Source organism: Ptychodera flava, chromosome 4, assembly GCF_041260155.1.
Source record: "Ptychodera flava strain L36383 chromosome 4, AS_Pfla_20210202, whole genome shotgun sequence".
Lineage (NCBI taxonomy): Eukaryota > Metazoa > Hemichordata > Enteropneusta > Ptychoderidae > Ptychodera > Ptychodera flava.
The window spans coordinates 12,823,233-12,848,110 of NC_091931.1; the positions used below are offsets into that span (position 1 = coordinate 12,823,233).

Consider the following 24,878-nt stretch of genomic DNA (forward strand, 5'->3'; position numbering starts at 1 on the left):
GACTCAACGTGATATTTCCGTATTTTGCAACCAGAAATACCCGTGTTCCTCGAAGCCCTTCAAGTTTTTACGTCGGCGACATCGCTTCGCAGGCGGGGAGCGGCAGCCATTTTGTTGTTTACGTTGTTTACCAACAAACTGCTAATGTAGTTCGGGAAAACTCTAAAACTGATGACGTTCATCGTGCATATCTCGACGTTTACCGTGAAATATCACGGCTGATATTTTATGTTGAACGTCACTAGGATGTAGCAACATGGGCATGGGTATATGATAATGGTAAATATTGTATAGCATTTTACACGACTTTGATCACTGTCTATATAGAATTTAGTAGCTACATACAAATAAATGATGATGATGATGATGATTATTATCATTTTTATAGAATACAAGTATCAGACCACAAGAAACTAATACTGGTACTAGAAATTTTTGGTGGTTCTTTCCATTGCAGAATACACCGTAAAATGTTTAATCTTTGGAATCTCAAAATTCTCTGTAGGTCTGTGGCTTGCAACAAGCCATTAAGACATTTGTACAAAAAATTAGGTTGATTAATTTTTTCTTTATGAAATTGCAAATTCCTTTTTTGTTACCACAGAGTTCAGGTAGAAAATGGCAGCCATTTTGAATTTTATAAATCAGGATCTATTGGGGTAGACTTTGAAAATTTATCATCCTTACAATGCTGCTGCTGTTTTAATTCACTTAGCACAACTTTTTCATAAATGTGCAAAGAAAATGGTGATGCTAGTGCCTTTAACCAAGCAGGGGCTTAACATTACTGTGTGATGAATGGTGTACTTTTGGTCCCAAATTAAGAGTAACAGCAATGTTTGTGGAGCTTTGCCACCTTATACTGCCCCTATCAGGGCATTTGGAATGGTACTTTTGTTATGACAGAGTGGTGATTCTGCAGTTGGGGTTGGGTTTACACCAGCATAATATAATATAGCCGACCTATTGAATATTGGTATAATGTAAACCAAATGAAGTAAAGATTCTCAGAAACTGAAAGACTTGAACATTTACTCAAATTTTCAAGGAAAATTTCAACCATTCTCCTTCAAAACCAAGAATAACACTTAGGGATCACTGTGCAATTTTTTTATACTAAAGAACAAATTACCTTTAAATTTACCCATGTTTGAAATCTGAAATGGCTGCCATCCCGGTATAACTCCATGGAGATAAATTAGATTTTTAATTTCAAGTGACAACTTTACTGACTTCAAGAGCTTCAGAATGAACTCACACACGCGGTAGATCAGAAGAGCATTATGAAAATTTGAGAATCTGAACAGCTGTCCCCGAATCGTATTCTACAGTAATGACATGCAAGTTCACATACCATCTTCTTTTGGAGGTGTTGACTTCTGTAGATGGTCTGTTCTCATTTCAAGCTGTAGTTTTGGCAGTGCAAATAGCGTCTCCGAGTCATGGTTGTACTCCAGGCTTTTCCTTCTCTTCATGTTGGCTTCAATCTCCTGTCCATCTTCCCTGTAGAAGAACTCCAACTCTTTGGTAGAAGAAGATGGGTGAAAAAAAGAAGCATCAAAAGCAGGATCAAGACACAACTTACTCATCACTCTTGGCTTGTCTCTGGTATCTTGATCAAAAATTTCAGACAATATTTTCAATGAAGTAAGAGCTGAAAAGCTCTACTGACATCAAAAGTCTGGGAAAAGTACATTTTTTGCGTTGTTGAAATTTCTACCCTAGCATCATGAGCGGGCATGATATACAACTGACCCAAGTGTTGTGCATTTTTCTGTGGAAGAAGCTCTTTCCAAATGAGTGTATGATTCACAGTCAGACGATTGCACTATGATTTCCCTTTGCCACCATCCAAATCCCCTTTATATTGAAAAGCACATATGAAACTGAATTTACACTTGATACAGCACTGCACAAGATCTTACTATTTGAATGATTTCCTCATTCTTAATGGTTCAATACACAGTAATGGATACTCTGTCCTTAACAGGCTCATACTATATTTGTTACCGAATCTATTGACTGACAGATATGATCTCACCTTCTGGTCCAGCTGTGGTACATGCATAGTGGAACCATTCTTGAACACTGCTGAGAGATGCTGGAGGATTGTGTCGTCCACGAGAGATGCGACAAATGGTCGCCATGAAGTTGTAGTGTGTCAGGTACTCGGCTCTCGTGGTTTGATTATGACCCAGATTGAAGACAAGATCTTGGATGACATTGGTGTCCAGAGATTCTGAAATGAAAATTCCAATATTTAAGTTCTAATTCATTCACATGCTTCTGAATATCTTCATAATGTTCAAAATTTGTTCATAACGGTGGTATAAGGACGATGGAGCCATTTTTCTTCAGGTGTCTGGGCACTGATGGGAAGTGAGTTCACAACAGTATCAATCTTAATGGATTACAAATAAATAATGAAGAAATAATGACAATCAATTCCTTTGCTTTCTAGTTAAAATGAACACCCTGACCTTTTGTTGACAAAAGTTGGTTATCTTTTCAACAAAATGTTTTGACAGTTGTGACTCTGTTTTGACAGATAACTCCTCTGCCCTCTGTTGTTGCTGTAAACTGTCAATAAAACTGCACTTGCATATGTGTGCATTTTGACCATTACAAGTATGAATATATGAACTATATTTGCATTGATACTTTACATCGTCAATTTGCAGTTTTGACATCCATGGCTGTGTTCATCATCTTAGAGTTCTTTTTGTACAAATGTGAGTATTGTTCCACATTGACATTCTGCCGTGATGTAATGAGAGGAGCCTTCATCAAGTAATACCATACCTTTGTCTTCTGAGAGAATGTCCTGGGCTTCTGTTTCAAACAGGATTTCTGGTTCTCTCATTGTGAACAAAGCCCAAGACTTGGCACGAAAGTTGACGCCATGGAAACAGGCCAATGATGCATGGTTGCCACGGAGGCTGACGTGTCCACCAAGGATGACCGGGTTGTCCGGGTAACTTGGCGACAACTTGACCAATCGAATTTTGGTGATCAACGATGCCACCCCTGGCCAGTGTCTGTGATGGCTTTTCACTGTCAATAAAACAAAAAAGGAAACAAATTAGTCCAGCTTTAACACATACAGCTCAGCCATTCAACTTTTGTGGTGATTAGCGAACACTCTCTTCTTTGACATGATAAGTTGGAATGAAATCGCCGATGTAACAATAGGCAGGACTGTGCATAATTTGAACCGTAAGTCAATTTCAGACTTTGACTACACATGGGCAGCCACATAAACTGATACGATGTCTTGAAATACAAAATTTGCCATTTTATCATTTTCTACAAAATACAGCTTCATCAAATGCAATCACATAAAAACAATGGCACTTTTCACAGGAATACTGTCACCAAAACTAGTGTATCTTAGGTGGACAATGACTTTCTAACCTTTCTTGAAAAACATGTTGTTACGAACAAATATCGTTTGTTGTTTACAAATCAATACAGTGATATGGTACAAGAAAGTTATAAAAATCTATTACTGACTGTCAAAGTGCTTAGTTGAAAGTTTGTATGTCCATATGATCAGAAGCGGTGATATTCAAACTTTACAGCTCACTATAACTTCAAAGAAAGAAACATCTAAGATTGTATATTTTTGGATCAGAAACCTTATTTTCCCTTTGAAAAATATGAGAAACAAAACTAAATTATGATGAAAAATATACAAACAATAGTGCAATGATAGTGATTGTATTATGTGTACCTTTTCCCTCAGATGACCTGTCCTGGCTGGAAGTGCTTTCTCTAGTGCTGCGTCGTCCTGCCATTGGTTCCAGTGATGACAACACTCTCTTGCTGTTGTTAAACTGTTGGCTGAAGAACTCCTCCAGCTTACAGGCTATTTTGATCAGGTCTGGGGTTGTGGATCGTGAGATCATCATTTGGAACTTGTCCCACTCCAGTTCAGCATTCACAAAGACAGACATAGGTCTGAAAGGAGATAGAATGAAATGGGTCTTGATGAGTCGTTCATTGTGAGCATAACCAACTCATTGTATATTTTTTAGAATTGTTTTGAAAATCATATACCGTGTCTTTTCCTGAATATTCACTATTTCCCTGTGATAATTATATCATGGTTTGCACAGTTATTCAGTGGTGAGAGATGCACGGGAACATTCAAATATAAAGGGCACTAGCTTTTAGAAATGTGCACCATTTTGTCACAAGTCACCGAAGATTTCTAAATTGCTCCGGCCAAATTCTTTTGTAACTTCTGACTTCAATATTATGACTGCCAATCCTTCACAACAGAATACTCCCATAGTTTTAGTTATTTTACTGCATTTTAGATTGTCTTTGAACTCCATACCATACACCTAACACCTAAGTTTGTGAATGCAATGAATATGCTGTATATATCAAGTGAGCCCGTTAATGGTGGTACAGTTTGATTGTGTGTTCGCTTTTGAAGGGTGAAAATGATGTGAAAAGTGTTCTGAAAAAGCTACATGTACATGTACTTTATCAAATTTTGAGGACTCATACCCTAAAAAAACCTTTCACTCAGCTACAGTCCATAGCTATTTTGTATTGCATCCTTTTCATTTGTATAGATTATATAAAAATACTTAGATCGTGCGTTCATAGGATCTGACGGCACCACATTTACACTGGAAGTTTTGACAAACTACACTGTGCAACAAATGACCGGACAAATACTGTCACACACCTGTTTGTGCTGACAACAGTGTCAATGCCACTGTCAAGATTCAACTTCCATTCATCTCGGCAGACCACTTCCAGTAGTTTCAGTCTGGCCATCAGCACACCGGATCCCATGTAGTCTATTCTCACTTCAGTCTTCACCATTTTGGCTCCGGCCTTGTGTTGGGGCTCCTTACCGGGCTGTTCCAGGATGTGCACTGAAAGACAAATGAATTCACAATAAAGTGATCAAAAATGTCTAAAGAATGCAGACCAAACCAAACTAACAGTTCAAGAGGGTGCCTTTTGAGGCCCTAAGGGAACTAACAAGGGGATTTATCAAAATATTTTGAATATAAGAAATGGTGTTTGGTGAATCCCGAAATGGAGGAGAATTCGTGAAGAAAAGAGAAAATTTCAAAAGACAAAATTTTTGAAAAAATGAAAATTTCATATTTTTAAAACAACTAATGAATTAAAACTACTTTGTACTTTATAAAAATACTGATTTAAAATATTCCAGTTTTTCAAGAATTTTTTCAATTAAAAAAAATATTGTTTAACACTCACAAAATGTGTTGATATCCTGAAGCTCAATAAGACCACCTATGACACCTCCCTTGGCATCTAGTGATGAACTCCCTAGTCCAGCAGATATTTTCATATCCCTGTATCCAGTACTGTCTATAGACAGTCTGCCATGGCTCTTCAGACCTCGAGTTGACCATCTGACAGATTAAAGACATCAAAAATATGGCTAAAATTAGAATACGGCTGCTACAGTCTCTGAAGAACTGGTTCCATTTTCATTCTTACTTCTTCAGGTGGGAAGCTAAGAATTAACGGTCTCTGGAGTAAAAATTACAAAGAGACAACAGTCGTTCAGTGAGCCCTTTTCACAACATTTATGTGATCCATAAACAGGGTCAAAATAGTTACTTTGCCTTTCTGAGACTTCCTTGGCTGATTTATAAAAAACTTAGAAAGCAATAAAAGCTTTATGCTAGCTGCAGAAGGATCTTAGAGATACATGTATGATGGGAAATAAAATTGTTTTATTTGTTTCTGTATCATTTCCATGGATATCTGTTTTATAATAAAAGCCATAATTTTTTATCACTGGTACAATTATTTTTTTATCACTGGCAGCAGCCACTATCCTTCAATATACTATCAGCCTTGTGTTGATGAAATGCATAAGTTTCTACAGCGCATCTTCAATGGAGGCCCTGCAGTGTAAGGCTGACATGTGACTAGCTGATACCCTTCAATGTTACAGGCTAACTTAGACTCAATTTTGTACTCACGTTGTGTTGCCCATAACATTACTCATATTCATTTGCACATCAAGCTGTGTCAGGTTGACAGCAAAGAGCACTGTGGTCTCCCACTGTGATGGAGTCTTGCCTGTCTGAGAGGACGGTGTGGAAGTGTGGGGAGTCTTGGATCGCTTCTTGGAACCATCTTCATCTTCGGTATCAGATGTCAGGATTCGTACTGATGGAGGATCTGGTTTTAGAAGGATGGGGGAAAATGAGTAAATTTATGCAAGGAGTGCACAGTGCTTATAAGATGTTGTGATATTAAGGTGGTATACATGTACACCTCGAAAGTGAAAGACTTAAATATTTGCAGAGATTTTCCTCAATGAAACTTTCAACCATTCTCTCACCAAACCAAAAATGAAAATCAAGGGTTGCTGTACAAACTTTGGTGCTTGAGGAACAAATTACCCCACATCAACCGATATCTGAATTCAAAATGGCTGCCACCCGTGTGCTAACTCTGTTGGGAAATACACAATTTTTCATTTTCAAAAAACTCAGGGTAAAAGTTTTTCGTACTCCATAACCTTTACAATGGCCTCCACAATTGGCAGATCAGACAAGAATTGTAAAAATTTGAGTCTGAATGTCTCTCCCCCAGGAGCATTCCACCATATACATGTTGAATAAGTGTTCAAAAACCTGCTTTAATTTATAATTTCTATACATGTTGGCGAGAATCACCTGAGAATACCAAATGATAAGAAGTAGTAAAAGTGATGACCATGGATTATTCTTATTGAAATTTTTTATTAATGTATATCCAGAGCAGTCTCTGTGCTAATGTTATCATTGGTGTGTTAACATGGTGACTATGTATGTATTTTTCATTTGCCATCGTTCCTGTTCTTTGTAGATCTAACTGTCCTGGACACACAAGTCACAACTGATTATACAAATCAACAGTTGAATGGTATTAAGCAGTGATTAAACAGTTCTGGTTTTCAATAAAAAAACCCACAGAAAGCACATAAATTGATGTGAAAATCAGATCACTGATGGAAAAATTTGACAATCCTTTCTTTATCATGTAGTTATAATAGGTATACAGCCAGGGTGAGTGTATTATTTTGTGGAGTTTTGACATCTCAAATTATGATTGTGAAAATTTTGCAGGCTGTTGTGACTCTGTCCACTATAAAACAAACATCTCACCATAAATTATCATAATTAAAGGCCAACAAACAAAAATATCAGATGCCCAAATATGGAAGTGTTTGAAAACATAATGGTGTGGTCATACATTTTAACTTGACTTCTTACAAAGACAAGTGTTTGTAAAACAAAGTTAATTGGCAAGTTCAACTTCATTTCCCATTCCATATTTGGGGAAACCAGAACTGCTTACAGCCTGCAACAACCTCCAAATCTCTCCATTGAGGAAAGAAATGTAGTGTATTTGTTTGTGACAATCTAGTGAGGACAGTGATTAAGTGGTTACAAATCTTGCTGTAAAAATGAAATGCACACCACAAAAATACTCCTTGAAGATCTCTGTAGCATGACAAAGCTACCTGCATTGTGTTACCATCCATACATGTACTTACACAGTGAAGTCAACCATTTTAACTGTATGACATTTGTGAACACACTTGACAAACGAGATTAAGAGAAATGCAGTGTGTAGTGCCTGATGTACGGTGGTGTGAGGGCTTTCACTGCAGTTAATTAACTCTAAATATGCCGCTAAGTGCTTTGTGATATCATTTTCATACTTGTTACTGTCTTGTGATTTGTGAAGCAAATTATTTTTTTATAACATGTTGGGAAAAGTTGACAATAATGTTAGCTAGAGCACAATGTATTGTCAGTTGGATGATCAAAATGATTTAAGATGTAACTGTTAAATAATGTTATGATTTTTTACGGTACCAAAAACAGTGAATGGTGGTGGTTCTTTTGGAACTTTCTTTACATATGAAGCTTAACGTGAGTAAGATGGGATGGACATATTACATTATGCATTTCCGTTCTTTTTTCTTGACATATTCTACCTTTCCGAAAAGATCGCACTTTGTCTCTTAGAATGCTGCGTAGAGTCTCAGGGCTAAACCAGACAGAAGGGGTTTTGTGGTCTGAGTCATCGTCAGAACCCTGGCTGTCGTTTTCATTAAGCAAGTGCATTCGTCTTAAGAATGTGCTTATGCTAGGTAGCAAGCCTGAATCTGGGAGAAAACAGACAGAGTGCATGCATAGGTTGTTAATTATGGGACACGTACATACATGACAATTAGTCTGAAAAAAAAAAATTTGGAAAAGTTACATAAACATCGCTACAGATGCAAAAGTAAGTTCACACTGAAGCAGATAGTTTACAGGCATTTTTGTTTTACTTGCACTGTGTTATATACATACATACATACATACATACATACATACATACATACATAATACATACATACATACATACATACATACACACATACATACATAGATACATACATACATACATACATACATACATACATACATACATACATACATACATACATACATACATACATACATACATACATACATACATACATACATACACACATACATACATACATAGATACATACATAGATACATAGATACATACATACATACATACATACATACATACATACATACATTCATACCTACATACGTACGTACATACATACATACATACATACATACATACATACATACATATATTATATAGACATACAGACACATACATACAGACATGCATACATGCATACATACATACATACATACATACATACATACATACATACATATATATAGACATACAGACATACATACATACAGACATGCATATGCATACATACATACATACATACATACATATATATGGACATACAGACATACATACATACATTTCGACTTTATGTCTGTCTTTTGTAATTGAAATATCCTCCACAAAAACTGTATCATATCACACACCAAAACAGCCATTGTTCTGTGTAGTCAAAGAGATACATTCATACTGGAAACAAAGGTATAAATCACACAAACATAACCACAGGTGACTCATTATTAAAAGATATATTTGTAAATTGTACTGTATACCTATGAGCACATACATGTAACATACACACACTCACATAGTCATAGGTTGTATTTACATACAGTCCTATAATAAGACGTTGCATTTAAGGTTGTGGGGTAGATTATGTAGTCTTCCTTCCAAACTGTCTCCCCTCTTGTTGTATCAAGCCATTTACAGTTTTAGTTGACAGTGCCATACATTGTGTGTACCCGGTATGCATTGCTATATTTTACGTATGCTCCCAACATGTGTCCAACTACTACAACAATGATTTACTAAATGATCTACTGTCTGCCTAACAATTTATTAGTCTCTCGTTGTCCTTGATTTGGTGTTTATCAGTTAGTTTTTCTCTGACTTTCAAAACATCACTTTCTTCACACCAGACACAGTTTCTCAGCCTTTGATTTATTTGACTGTTAGTCATCCAACTGTCAGTCGGTCTTTCTCTCTCACTTTGCCTTTCACTGGGCAAACTTACGTGCAGACACCGTATGGGCTCTTTTCCTGCCGTCTTCACTGCTGGCAGTGCTGGGTAATCGCGTGTCTTCAACCGGCGACGGATGTGGAGCCACGGGAAATGGTTTGGCTGCCGGGTTTGTGGGACTCAGCCCACCAGTCTTGATGCTGCTCAGACTGTTCTGCCGGCGCGGACTCCTCACACCGATGGCAGCACCCGGTGAGGGTGGCTTCAAGGGTAAGGAGGGTCCCCCAATGCTGTGACGAAGAGCTCTATCTCTCTGTTTGGTTGGTGAGGCATCCCCGGATATTGACAGCTCAATGGATGATGAACTGCTGGACTCTGCATTCAGAGACAAGGAAACAGTTGAGACTGGCGAGGGAGGGGGAGCATCAACATTTAATGCTTTCCAGTGAAAACTCTACATGTAAAATATCCATTAACCTTCAGTGACATTATCTGTGTTGATAACTGCCTTTGTGGTACTGTGAACTTTGACATAACAACAGCAGCAAATGAGACTTTACAGCAAGAGTTATTACCGTACGGAATATGTCATTACAGTGGTTTCCATTAAACTCTTGGCAATACGGTAACCATAAATCTTCTAGTGGTAAGATCAGTCGATAACAAAGAAATCAACTCTGCGAAAGTTGAAACATTGTCTGGAAATAGGTCAAACATAGTCAACACAACACCAACAGATCAACGCAAACAGTGCTGTTAGCAAATGATGCGTTTTGGACAGTTAGTAGGATGTGTGGATGTGTGTTGTTTTGACTACGCGAGTCACATCCTTCCAGACAATCTTTCAACTCTTGCAGAGTTGATTTCTTTGTTACCGACTGATATTACTGCCTAGATGATAATTATGCCTGACAGTGTTGGCCACTCCTCAATTTAGACAGTATGTATTTTTCCCATATTGCTGATGGTTCAACGCAAACAACTGTAATATTGTCAGACTACAGGCATTGTCCTGAATTGACACAAAAAGGCTAACATAGAATGTGAATGAGCTATTGAGTTTGATATGCACAACCAGAGGAACTGAAATCTAATTTAGTTCAACTCTGATCATTTCTATGAGCAAAGTAGGACCTCTCTGTGAAGACAGTAAACAACAAGGATTAAACTGATGTCCTTGTTGCCAGGATACTGGTTGTATTTACTGCTACAGATGGACGTGACAACTACTGACCTGCATCTGAGTCACTGGTGTACATGATATGAGTGCTGTCATCTCCAAGGAACAGCCTCCTTGCAATGCTGCGTCTGTACCAGGCTCTGGGAAACGCCAGGATCTCAGTCAGCCGTCTCATGTCGTACTTGAATGATGCTGAACCTATGTCACAGATGACTGGGAAAGAAAGCAATGCAACGTGTATCATTATTACAGTCTATCACATTGGCCATTGACTTTTTCACCTCTCTGGACAGTATACAGGTTAATTCATCATAGAGAAAATGATGAGGACATCAAAACATCTGGTGGTTTACATTATGTAACAAACTTGAAATCTTCATCTTTTTTTTGCATAAATTTGAACAAACACCTAATTTTATCTCTGTTAGTTGGTCATTGATATGAGCAAGATAAAAAACCAACTCTTCATCATTGAAATTTACCAAACATGAGTACATAGCCTCCATCTGAAACTAGCATTCTGTGAAGATCAACTGAAAAAATCACATTTCACAATGATAAATCTGCCAATTAAACCCTGCAACATTTGTAGATCATAAAAGTAACCTTGCTAAATTGTTTTACTATCAGTAAGCGCCACTGCACATACGACTGATATATTAGTGAATGTCCTTGTAATCTATGACCATGCCTTGTCTTATATTGATATTTTGTCACTAGTTTGCAACCAAGATCTCTGCATTATCGAAACAAAAGTTACCATAGTGTGTAATTGTGACTATAGAGCCTACATTCATGTATCAAAGCTAAGTCACGACTTTGGTAAATCAAACTAAAGTACAAAACTTTGGGCAAACTGGATAAATAAACTCTGACTGAGAAACCCGCCAAAAAAATAAATTGTCACAACCGTATTGACTCAGAGGTCTTACAATTACTGCCACTTACTTGAAAACTTGATATGTGAAGGGCCTCCTGTCTGGACTGTTCTGCTATGCTGGGAAGACTGAGACGATGGCGTGGATATGCCGGAACCATAGGAATCATGGAACCGACCACTGCTGCCACTTCCGCCCAGGACATCAGAGGAGACTGGTTGCCCTCGTCTACTGCGAGATAAATTCACACGGACAAACTCAACATTGAGGCTTAGGGAATCTTTCCGTCCAAATGATGAACTGGGAATTTCTGCCAGACCACCTAAAATTATGAGAAGGAAGAATTTGTCACTATATATGTCAATGAATTACACAATATTTTTTTGTAACCATTATGTACATAACATTTTATTCATGTTTCTATCTCCTTGCATAATGTTTGTTTCATTTTTATCGCTTCTTTGCGACAAGAAAAAAACAGACTCATGAAAATGAAAATATTTCGTTGTATTCTTTAACACACCTGGTACACCTTTGATCTATATGTTCAATCAAATTCACACTCTGCAAGCCTCTGTTTTTCATTGCATTAAAATCCTTTAATACAATTTGCGTCTTGTCCAATTGTCAGGAATACTCTATCTGGTGAGGAATTTGACAGGCTTCACAAATCATACACATCATATATGAAACATTTTAATTTATGGTATCCTTGTTTTCACAGGACATGACAACTTTCCACATCAAAAACACCCATTATTTCATCAGGTTTTGTTCCTGCAACAAGTGCAGATTATTTGATTCCTTGAACAAAGAGCACTTTGCATTCAACATGACAATGTTACTGAAATAAATATTCATGAAGTTTAATGAAACACAACAGGCTTTATTCTGACTCTAATGGTGAACTATACAGGCTTACCAAGATCAAACTGCCCTTGCTTCTTGGCATGGGCACCGCCGTATGGATGAAAGATGAAGAGAGAGAACTCCGACAGGCACGCAGTGAAGGAAATGCCTCCTTCCTTGCAATTGGCAGTCAGCAGAGTAGCAGAGGGACTGCTGTCGGATCCTCCGGTACCAGAGCGCGGGCGGGCCCCACTCAGGTTGCGCGCCCGTGCTGATCCAGACATGCCTCTGAAAACTGCTGTTTTGGTAGAGATAAGGCGAAACACAATAAATTGAAAAAATAGTGTGCTTATCATAAGGACAGTCTATGTGATCAAGTTATTTGGAATTTCCTCACATTGTCTGAATTTCTATCCGGTACTTGATTTCAAAGATAACTGTATCCCTTTATGCAAAGTGCAGTCATGGGCAATGTTTGGTTATGTGTAAATAAATCAATAATAAGTCTCTGTCAATGAAAGAATATACATCAGCCTAAACAAACCCACAGTTATTTAATATTTTGAAATTGATAAGGGGGCCATATCGCTTACATTCAATAACATCATCATGTGTACAGATAGACTGTGTTAATGTGTATGTCTTGTTATTTTAGTGATTTTGATTTCAGTATATGCATACCTTGTAGTTGTATGTCAGCACATTCATAGTTTGTATATTGGACTGATCAATTTGAATTTGTACAAATGGATATTGTACAGACAACTTTCACCTACATATGTAATTGTGGGTGCATGTGTGTCAAGTGTGTGTGGGTATGCGCATTGTGTATGTGTATTGGTAGAGGTGAAAGTGTGAGTAAATATATCTGCATGCAAGAAAGTACAGAAAGTACAGAAACCAGAAAACTCATCAGGGAATACTCACATTTCAGTTTACTGTGGGAGCTGTCACTGGAGACTGTTGTCACGTCAGAGGCCTTCCTTGACGACAGAGACAAATCCAGACTGGGCAGTTTCAGCAGACATTCCACTCTAGACAGTGGAAGGCAACTGAATCTGATCAGCGATGGCTGCACGCACAGATACATCACCACATCCACTGGGAAGGTGGCGTAGTCATATGTTGATGAGGAGACCAACGATGTTGCTGAAGCTTCGAGGTCAACCCCAAAGACATTACCAGTGGCAGGATCTGACCCTTCTGGTTTTCCAGAGGAAGACAGTGACTGGATTGGTAAAGTTTCCAGACACTGCTCAAGGAAGTCCAACAGAAACGGACTGATGACAATTTCCTGAAAAAAAAAGAAAATCAAAGATTATAATTTTCTGTCTACTGTTACAATGTATATCTGTTGTGGAATCATTGATATGGCTGATCTGTGCATAAGGAATCAATATCTGAAAAAAAAATTCCAGTGGTTTTTCTTTACTACAACAGGAAATTCCAATCTTTTATTAACAATACCTATAGATAGCAATACTTTTTTGCATAACCATTGCAAGCATCATTTGACAGACTTTCAATATGATAAATCAAAATGAATTGAATTCAGGGCTCTTTCTTTCTGAAAATTCAGTACCAATGTTGACATTTTTGTTAATAAAGCCAGAAAGCTGTAATTAACATACCAGTTATATCAAATTTTCAAAAGCAATATTGGAAACAGCAGAGTTGAAAAACCAAGAAGTACATGGTAACATAGTAAACTACATCTTACTACACTCTACCATCAATAAACAATATGATGCTTTCAAAAATAATAACAAAGTTATTGCATGTCAATGTAAACAGACTTTGATGAGATGATCATTTTTGGGGTGATACAGGATTCATAGTCACTACTGCAGGTTGTGTGTGATGAAATGGTTATAAAACTGGAAAATAATCAAAACTTCACTCGGAGAAACATTTCTCTTTCTCACCTCTGGTGGCGTCTGCAGCAGCACCCATGAGTACAGAGTGGCTCTCTTGACTGTGTTGGATTTCTTGCTAGTGCCTGAACCACTGTCAATACTGGTGGTGTCTGCTGTTGGTTGGTTGGTATCTGAATCACTGCTTACCTGGGAACTGTATGATGGTACTTTCCCAAGCACAGGGTCTGATGGGTAGTTTTTGGAATTGTAGTGTACCTGGAATGAGGTAATAAAATTGTTAACAACGAAACTCTTTCAGATATGCAGTAAATAATCCAGTGTGGGACAAAAGTCTGCAGTAGCCTGCTTGAAGGGACAGTGGTTCTAATTACTGACATCTTTTGCCAGTACCAGTATGAGAGGGTGACATATTCATGTTGCATTTTTCTGAAATTGAGACAATCTCTTGACTCTTCACTTAACCCTTTGCAGCCCAGCTCATTTGCATAACAATGTACAGTTGAGACCAGAACTCCCCACTCAAAAATTAAAATATTCTGTAATCATTAACAGTGTATTGTTTATTCCAAAATTGTAAAAAAGTGGCTCAAAACTGACTACAGCAACCTGAAATTATTTTAAAGCTTATAAAATTTCCTTTCCAATGATATATTGCTTATGGGGAATTCAAGAAAATTTCTTGACACTTTTCCTCATCAAATGAAGCTGGCAGCTGATTTATTGCGCAGTTTTACACTTTCCTTTTCAGGTAAGAAGTCCCAGATGAAATAAAAATAAACAAAACACATAATTTGAGTGTTTCTTCTTTTTTTACATGATGTTATTTTGAAAATCAATGTTTTTCTAATTTTGCAATTGTTGTAGCATCATAGAGACGAGATTTGCCATACATATTATTATATATCATCAACCAGCTTGTGCAAATTTCATGGCACATTGAGGAAATGTTTGCATCATTTTTAAACGTATTATAAAGTAAAAGTAATATCGAACACAAAATTATCAAATTTACAACAAAATAAAAGTATTTATTTATAAAGTGTCTTTAATTCAAAAAAATGAGGGTACGATAGTTCTCTTTTTGGCGCCTGTACCGTGTACGTCCGCCTTTCTTTCCAATAAATTCTGGGGATCGAAGCTCAGACAGTATCCGCTAAGGGGACAAGTAAGCATCTAAACTTTGAAATACTACTTGACTGGCTTGGCTTGCATGTACTGCATCATATGGCCTTTGAATTTTATCATAGCCTAATCAATCGACAGGCTGGCGAAATGACCGTAATTTGCGGGAAAAGAAAATTGAACGCCTGAGGTCAAGATGAGGTCGAACTTTGAACGTAGGATCATGCACGGTTGAGGTCACCGGCGGGCACATCGAGTTCATTATCATTGACATGAAAATACTTCTGATATCGGTTCTTTGGCATTACTTTTGCGATCCCCGGTACTTGTTATCTGTCGTCTGTTGACCAGTAGTCATTTACATCTGGCATGGTGTGAATTTCGATCAAAATATTTTGCTATGAACGCCCGCATTTCATCAACCTTCGTCTCATACCAGTACTGGTTTACGTCGGCGCCGGGCCATCGGCACAGAGTCGCGTAGTGGTTTATTTCATCGACAACTTGTTGACGGAAAGGCGGCGGAATTAACAGAAAAAATAATCTAACGGCTGAGCGCCGATGCCTAAACTATGATAAGAAACAGATTCAGCGACCAGAAAATTCAGAAGATCGAAATTTTGTACCACGGAGGCGACCCTATGAGATCTCACACTATTTATCGGGCGCTTCCGGTTATAGTTTGCATGGAGCATGTACTTGCCGTAGCGCTGCATCCATCTCACCTACGTCAATGCCACTCACTGTTTCTACGTTTTTAAAACGGAATCAACAGAAAAAATAATCTACCGGATGAGCTCCGACACCTAAACGATGCTAAGGGCCAGATTCAGCGACCAGAAAATTCGGAAGATCGAAATTTTATACCATGGGACGACGATGGATCTCACGCAAGATATCGGGCGCTTCCGGTTACAGTTTGAAGTCCTAAAACTGGAGTATTTGCCGTAGCGCTGCATCGATCTCGCCAACGTCTATGTCACTCACTGTGTCTACGTCTGAAAAGCCTTCAAATTCCTCCCTTTCGTCATTGTCAAGGAAAATTCTCATGATTTAGGTATTCGAGCGACCGACATCCGCGATATTTCAGTGAGGGTTGACGCTACGGCAGGACGTAAACAAAAATTTAAAATTCAAACTTAGCGACGCGTCTGAGAAAACATCGATCGATTTTGTGCAAAAACTTTTAATGGCAACCTGTATATTTATGAGCGGGAAAATGTAGCCTAACATTTGCTTAGTACGTCATCAGAAAATGATGATACGTTCATCACGGAAAACCGTTACGTTTCCCGCATTTTCAAATCGACCCGGAAGTCTGGAATGTTCGGGCGCTTTCGGGCGCTTTGGCCGCACCCCCATAGGGCGTTTGAGGGCGCTCTGGACTGCAAAGGGTTAAACCAAGTTTATAAGCAATTATCACATATAAGTAGTTCAATATTCTAATCGCTGGGAAAAATTCATTGGTAACAGCAACATTGGTGACTTAGAGCTGAATGGCATGTAAGATGAATACTGGATATCATAATCCGTAAATAGCAATACAATAAGATTTATATCATACCAGTATACTGATGGCGTAAATACAGCCATTTCATTGGTCAATTTCAAGATGTGAAAATAACCATGATATATTCACGATATAGCATGGTTGGAACATGCGTAAGCTCTCAGCTAGAGAAAAATTCCTTTCACGACATTTCTCACCAGAATTTCAATACACTGTTATGATATAGTAGCAATTAAAACCCCAGTATATCATTTGGTTTTGACCAATTCACTCAATTATTGATTGGGGCATATATGTCATGAACTGGTCAAAATCTCGTGGTATACCGTCACTGGGTGTGCTTTATTGCTTAAATACATCCTGAGAAACTTTTTATAACAGTGGAATCAAAATGGATTCTTTGTACTAGGTTTCAAACTTGTAAACACAATATTAAAGTGTATATCAAGTGATTGTTGTTGAACTTTCTCTTTCATGCTGCATGATTTTAGCGGGCCATTTTAAATATCGATAATGCCTACTGCTTCAGCCTGCTGCTTTAAGAAGTAAATGATCTACCTTTACATCCAATGCTGGCAGGAGGAACATTGTGGTTTCAGACAGCGTAGAGCCTTGAAATATTGGCCGCAGGCTGCTAGCAACACTCTGCACCGAGGCTTTCTGTTTGGACGATTTCTTCTTCGGCGGAGTTGAAACTTCATTGATGATACTGACTTTGGAATGTTTACTTCTGTCAGAACAAACAAATCCAGAGACTTTACAAATATCAACTGAAATATTGACTCATTCATCAACAGGCAGGGGGGATACATGTAAGTGTACAAAGTATGGGTGTAAGAATTTCGTCTTGAGAGTCTTAATCTAAATGAGGTTACACTGAGTCAATTACACCAGGGTTGAATTAAAATTCAGTTTACTTTAACTCTTGATGCATTTCCTATAATTTTTCTTCAGTTTATTTCATTCTGTTTTCATCTTTGCTGATGGAAAAAAGCACCGGAGATGTTTTCTTCACCTGACTTTCTGATTGTGTTCCTCTTCCATGGCGTTTTCCGAGGCATTTGGATGAAGGACCAGTTTCCCACTGTCGACAAACACTTGCACATCCAATTCAAAATCCACATTTGTCTCCGGCTTTGGTGGTACTTTCGGGGAAGGAGTGTGGGCACTTGTTGAAGACTGGGTAGGTTTAGGGAAACCTGGCAACGGATCTACATTCCTGTCCACGTTTATCATAGGTTTTCTAGGGTCAACATGGGTAGGAGACTTTTTAGGTGTCTTTCTGCTAGTAAATACAAACAAAATCACCACATTGGTCTCATGTAACAAATACTTTCATTCATATTACAGCTACACACACTTAAACCGTATTAGACAGATGTTCAAGACAAGAGTATAGATATTGTATGAACATTTTCTATGACATTATTTCTGCTACACTCAACATCATCTTTTCGATAAGGTGTATCATGGTGTGAGCATTTCATGGTTTACCTTAAGAATACTGGCTTCTTCTTATGAAAGCAATTGGAGATTCTTTAGGTGGCCCTCCAACAACTTTATAAATGCACTGGACCCCCTAGCATTGTGTTGATTTGTAAAATTGTTAAGGACAGGTACAGCATTCAGTCTTGCCAAGAAAGGTATTATTCTTAAGAAATACAGACACAGCTTATGAAAATGAACTCAAATAGATTTGGAAAATACTCTTTTCAGAATACAGAATAGTGTTGTTTTGCAAATCTCTCATAGTTGATATATAATAACTTCTTTAATTAAAATATATTCAGATCAGTCATTCTCTTTGTTTGAGGTTTTTAAAAAGAAATCGGTGAGGTTGTTTGAAACCTATCACACAGTGATGAGTTCACACAAATTATTACCTTTTGGCCTTTTCAAGATACGAGGCCTCGACTCCATCACTTGAGTCAGTGTCCATGTCCCACATATCAGGCAGAGAGGCCTGCTTGTATGGCTTTCTGGGACTTCTGTCCATCTGTGAGCTGATGTACAAAGGATCATCAACAGTTGCATTGAAATTGGAGTAGTCTTCTCCATAGTCGCCGTCTGACTCTACCAAGCTCTGTGACAGCACGGGTGGTGAATTTGGTGGTCCCGGACGGAATGACACTTTGGAGTCGATATAGTTTGTGCCGTCGGATCTGGCTCTGCTGTGCTTCATAGGAAGGCCTGCCAATTCTTCGTTGTATTCTGCAAGTAAGTTGGGATCCAAGTGACCTTTTCTCCTTCCCTTGCCATGTTCCTTGTGAGGATGCGTTATTGATCTCGATCGATGATGAGATGCTGGTCTGTAACCGGGTACAAACCTATCTCTGATAGAGGTGGCCTTGGCACTCTGTCGCCGTAGTTTCTTCCTAACATCCCTTCTGAAGTCCTTGAAGACTGCAGCTTCTAGCTCTTGGAGTCTTCTTATTTCTTCTTTGATGGTGACACTGCTGGCGCCAAGATCTTGCAAGTCTTTGACAATTTTTGCTTGCTCGTTCATTTCTTTCTCTATCATCAGGGCCCTGTACTTTGGATCAATGTCGGGGTACTGATTCTTTATGGCTGTGCCTGGGGTAACGGGGATAGTAGGTTTTGTGAGCACGGGAATATCTTCTGTGCTAGAAGTGAAGACATGATCATCATGATGCTCCATCACCGAGTTCAAGTCAGCGATGTCATCGTCTTCAGCGTAGCCAGTGAATGCAGTAAGGGTGCCAAACAATGCTGACAGTCTGTGGCCGACATTTGTATCCAGCTGTATGTCAATGCCCTGCATTTTCCAGAGAACACTAAGAATCCAGGTGCCGGCAGCTGGTAGGTTTTCCGCCACCGCTTTCTTCCTATTTGTTCTGGAACACACCTCGTAGGTCCCCTCTGGCACTGTACAGGCATTCATGATGATTTCCAGGTTAGGGTCCGGCTTCCAGTCATCAAGGGAAGTCTCAAAGTCATCGGCAAACCTGAGACAGAACCCTTTGAAGACTCCCCTGCTAACCAGAGAGCCTGATGAACATGCCGTGATCAGCGAGCTCTCAAGTGTGAGAACAAGTGCAGAACCATGATCATCTAGGAGTTTACTGCTAGGGGTCAATGACTGGAGGGCTGGATTCATGGGCATGCAGATACCCAGGTCATCAACAGTCAATTGCAGGAAGAGAGTTGTTCCAAGAGATTTGGGATCTGGCTGGGGAAGGTGCGGAAGCCGATCAAAGACAGCCTGGGTCGCTGACTGCACTTCCTTGTTCAAGATTATCTGTTCATGCCAATTCTCGTAAGCATTTTTGTAGTTCAGGTATATCAAAACAGCTTTATCAAATGCTGTGGGCTGGACGTAGATCAAAGGTCTCTTCAGGGAAATTAACAAAGCCTCTTTATCTTCCTTATTATCTTCTGTGGAACTAATTTCATCTTGAAGTGCATTACGCAGACCAATACGAGTCTTGAAGTACGCCATCTGTTGAAACTCTGGGTCAGCCTCCTCAAAGACCTGATTCCTGACAAGTTCGCCGAGGGCCAAGTTTAAGTCCACCTGAGCTTTGCCAAAGAGTTTCAGGTTGCTGTTCGTTCTTTGGAGACCACTTGCTCCAACAATGCTTTGGATTCTGTTTGAAAGTTCAAGTTCAATTGCACCCGTTTCAAACCTGACAGCACTTGATGCTGGAGTTGTGGCGGTCACTTGTATCCCTTCAAGTTTGAAATGCAATGAAAACAAGACGGGTTTTGTCTTGTCCACACCACTGTGGGTTTTACCATGCTCCGTCCACAAAGGTACAGGTTTTTCTTCTTCCGCCATCTTTTGCACAACTTCTTCCACCTCTTTTAAGAAAACTTTCTGGACAAAGATTAAGTGGTTGAGAAGGTCTGTTGTCAGACTGTGTTCAAATGAGCCAACCTTAGCAACGGCATCCAAGTAGCTGCCATATCTGATGATCTGCTTGCCAGAGAAACTGAAGGCGTTTTGGTTGGTTGGCCTCTCTTCAGATTTGTACTGCCCCTCGAACTCAATCTGAGGGAAGTCTATAGTAGCTGATGATGGAAAGTTTGTTTCATGCAGCATGCTCACCTTGGAGGAGAAATTGAGAGAATGGCTGGGCAGTAACAGAGAAAACTGCGCCTCATCTCCAGTGACACCTGTGCTGAAGATGCGGTCCACCTTGTACAGTGCCCCTAATGACGGAAGCAAGGCAGCACTTATTGTCATATTCTCCATCTGTATTTTGAATGTCATTTTAGTTGGCTTGGTCAAGGTGTGAGCCGGGAGATGGGGCAGTTCTGTTGTTGGTGTGATATCGTCCTTTGGCTTTGACTGTGGTGTGCCTGCAGCAGCTGGCTGGGACACTGTAGCTCCATCCACTGTGTCCTCAGGAATGGTGGTGTTTTGCCGCTTCAGATGCTGAATCTGCGTGGATAGTTTCTTGGTGGTGCGTGCAACCATGCCATGGAGGATGGCTGGATGCTGTGGAATGTCTATCTGGATTGCACCGACAGACAGCACTGATGCTGCCTTCTGGAATGATTTACCACTACTGGCTGAGTACAGAGCCATTGATCTGTCCACGTCTATTGTGACTATTGTCTTTGAATCCACTTCGGATCTTTCAAGCAGGACAACACGTGCCTTTGTGAGACAAACTGAAGCTGAGGACTCCATCGACCTTCTACGAGATGCTCCTTTCCTCTTGACTTTATGAGTTATGCTTGCATGCACCTTTCTCAGTTCAGCTTCCAGATTGAGCCCGCCAAGACTTGCTTGAAGCTTTGTCTTTTGGACCATGACTACTCCAAAGACATGGAGATGGGTGTGTTCCTTCATTCCTGATACCGTCATTGCTCTCTGCTGCCGGCCTGGAGAAGGCAGTGCAGTCTCCTCAAAGCCGACATCAGCTGGTGCATTAGGAATTTCCTCTGGTTCGATATCGATTCGGTGTTCATCCACAGTCTGCTCTTCAATTTCATCCCCTGAACTTCCCAATCCTTCAACTGTCATCTGTTCATCCGCCTTGTTTCCCCCTCCTTCAAGGAAGAACAAGGGATTCACAAAGACATTCTGTGGGCTGTAGGCTGCCGGATCAGGCATGGTTGAGTACAAATCCAACAAATGGTACATAGTCTGCCAGCATTTTGGAATGGTATCACTACCTTGCTCTGACATGTCACTGTCCGTGGTTGTGCTTCTCATGGATGCTGACATGCTGGGCTGTCTTGTGTGGCTTATCTGACTGATTTTCCGGTCCATTCTTGTTGAGGCCTGTCTCTTGCGTGAATCTGTTCTCGTAAGCCCACTGTTTGTGTGTTTCCTTCCACTCTTGTACTTCACACTGCCCGACATTGCACTTGCCGTGTACCTATTCAATTTCAAGTCCGTTCGGGTCTGTTTGACGTTGCTGACCATGGCTAGTACCTGGGTCACTAACCTAAGCAGAGGCATGTTGATGTGTTGAGTCATGCTCTTGATGTTAAGTATGACATGAGCTTCAATCGTGGGGCGTTCTACATCCTCTTCTGTTGGAAGGGGTGGGGATTTAGGAGGGGCTCTCACGTCGGCTTTAGACTTTGCTCTTCAAAGACATCTCTGACAGTTGCCTGAATGTTAAAATCTTCACATATGAATGCTGGCTGTTCAGTAACACTCCTAGATAGTATTCCTCTCTTTACTTTGTGTTTTCCGGAATACTTTGCGGTGACTTGTTCTTTAGGCAAGTCCGTTTCAACAATGTCAACTTTGACACACTGTAATTTGCATGCCACAGACAAGTCTCCGTACTTTTCACTCATTTTGGAAGGCTCTAGTCCAGTCGATACTTTCAGTCCCATATTCGTAAGCAGGGGCTTGAATAAGATCTGAGCATCAGCCAGCTGAACTGGGTGTGGTGACTGGGGCATGAAAGGAAGGACTTCTTCCATTTTGACAGACTTTGAACTTGTCATCGTTGTGGCGTTTGACTCTATTCCCTGAGCTGCCAGGGATGGGTAGTTGGCATCAAAGGGATTGGGTGCCACATACATGGGATTGACTGCAACATCCGTCATATTCCCTAAACTGCCTACGCTGCTGCCTTTGGTTCGCTTCTGAGACAGCCAGTACTGTATATTTGGATCTTGAGAGTTTACAGCGGCACTACTTGTCTGTTTCACTTTCAGTGGTGTTCCTAGAACACTAGACGGGACATTTGGATCCAGGCTACCACCGCTAGCTGAGAGACTTGCGTTGCTTTCCTTCCTGTTGTATGCAGCTGAAGGAGGTGGATTATAGAGCAGCATGTTTGATGAATGATGCGACCCAGTGTTGGTTGACTGCAGCCTCCCGGGAGAATCAGACAATGCCTCCCTGTATACTGGTCCTAAGCCAGTTGGCACTGAGGACATGCCTGCTGTCTGAGACAACTTACTCCTTGTGGCAAACTCCTCATATGTGATCTTATACTCTGGTTTATCAAGAGACGGAATCTGTGAAGAACTGTGTGGCAGTGAGCTCTTTGTCCCGAGCTGCCCAGAGGCTAAAGGATCGTTCTCAAGTGTGCTATACTTGCTCAACAATGCTGTTTGCTCATTGACGTCAACATCACTGATTCCCATGCCACTTCTCTCCCTGGCAATGCCCTGTGCATCCATACCCGGAAACATCTGAGGTACTGGATACACGTGGGCATGCGGCGGTGCTGGATAGAAAACGCTCTTCCGACTGTTCAAATGGAAGTTACTGACTCCTGGAGCGACAAGAGTGACCTTCCACTGCCTGGTCAGTGCATGGACACCTTTCTCCAAGGAACTCACAGCTGGTATGGTGCCGTCTGCTACAGCGTCCTCGATGTCTCCGAGATTTACCTGGTGCAAGTACCTCCTAAGTACAGTCACAAGTTGACAGGATGGGTCCTCCTGTAGACACTTTGACCAGGCAGAAATCTTTGTATACTTACTCTGCAAGAAAACAACACGAAAATACAGTATTAGATTGTTTGCCTCAAAATTAATGAAAATGAAAGGATGATTATCAGATGTCAATCAAGCCTTAACTATTCATTAACAATGACAACTCAATCTCCTCCAGAGAGTAGAATTGCTCATGAGTTTACCATACGTCAACTTGCCTAACACATGACTGTAAATTTGAACTTTATTAGTAAATTGTGTGCATAAGTGTCTAGTTGTATGAAATATTTTCTCAATGTAACAAGATTATGTCAAAACCTGTATGATCAAACTAATTTGATGAACCATCTTTTCTTGTGAAGATTGTGATGGAACAAAGTCGATATAATTTAATATTGTGTGTCATGAGTGTAAACTATTCACCCTTTTCCCTGTAAAGCTGTTGAAAATCACAATTGTAACCAATGGAATTGAGCCAAACCATGGCAGTGCAAAGGTCAAATACAAGTAACGCCAGTATCTCCATTTACCTTAAAAGGCTGGTGTATCTTCTGTATATCCAGAGCATCAGCCATGATGCATGCCATCAATCCACAGATCCTCTGGTGTTGACCTTTGGTCAGCTTGGATACGGCAGCCGTCATCTGATCGACAGGTGTCAACCAGGCATTGATTGCAGGCGTGGCAGTGCTCAACAGATTGCTGTCAAAGCTGTGAAAATGTGAGAAAATGAAGGAATTTTAATCCAGGGAAAAACATTTGCGTTGCATCGAGGGAAAATATTCAGTGTACAGATGAAATTCATTAGCCCTTACACTTTGATTGTTTCCAAACTTCAAAATTACGATGACAATAAAATAGGTTTTGAGTGTTGAGATTGCATGTTCTGTGGAATAAAACTGTACAACAGTTTGCAAAAAATTGTCAAACTTAGCACATGTATTTGCTTCAGATTGTACAGCTGGGTGAACTTGGAAACAAAAGGCAGTGTAAAGAAAATATTGCTATTGTATGGATTGTGGTCAAGTTAATGTCTTTCTTCACACATCAATTTGCTCCATATTAGAGCTATGAATGACAAATTTCTCTTTTTTTATTTACTAATGTTTTAAACCTGCA

The 24,878-nt window shown here is 39.8% G+C and overlaps 1 protein-coding gene across 1 annotated transcript in view; it reads right to left on the minus strand.

Annotated features, from left to right (window-relative positions):
• Window positions 1-24,878, minus strand: part of LOC139130920 (bridge-like lipid transfer protein family member 1) — a 92,254-nt gene that overhangs the window by 19,547 nt on the left and 47,829 nt on the right. The window contains 19 exon segments of the mRNA XM_070696732.1: window positions 1,355-1,522; window positions 2,042-2,239; window positions 2,803-3,054; window positions 3,734-3,960; window positions 4,703-4,895; window positions 5,248-5,405; window positions 5,985-6,186; window positions 7,997-8,167; window positions 9,522-9,842; window positions 10,702-10,860; window positions 11,596-11,847; window positions 12,448-12,672; window positions 13,302-13,668; window positions 14,300-14,506; window positions 17,442-17,613; window positions 17,899-18,168; window positions 18,767-22,434; window positions 22,437-23,807; window positions 24,290-24,470. Of these exon segments, the coding sequence (XP_070552833.1) occupies window positions 1,355-1,522; window positions 2,042-2,239; window positions 2,803-3,054; window positions 3,734-3,960; window positions 4,703-4,895; window positions 5,248-5,405; window positions 5,985-6,186; window positions 7,997-8,167; window positions 9,522-9,842; window positions 10,702-10,860; window positions 11,596-11,847; window positions 12,448-12,672; window positions 13,302-13,668; window positions 14,300-14,506; window positions 17,442-17,613; window positions 17,899-18,168; window positions 18,767-22,434; window positions 22,437-23,807; window positions 24,290-24,470 (8,762 nt within the window).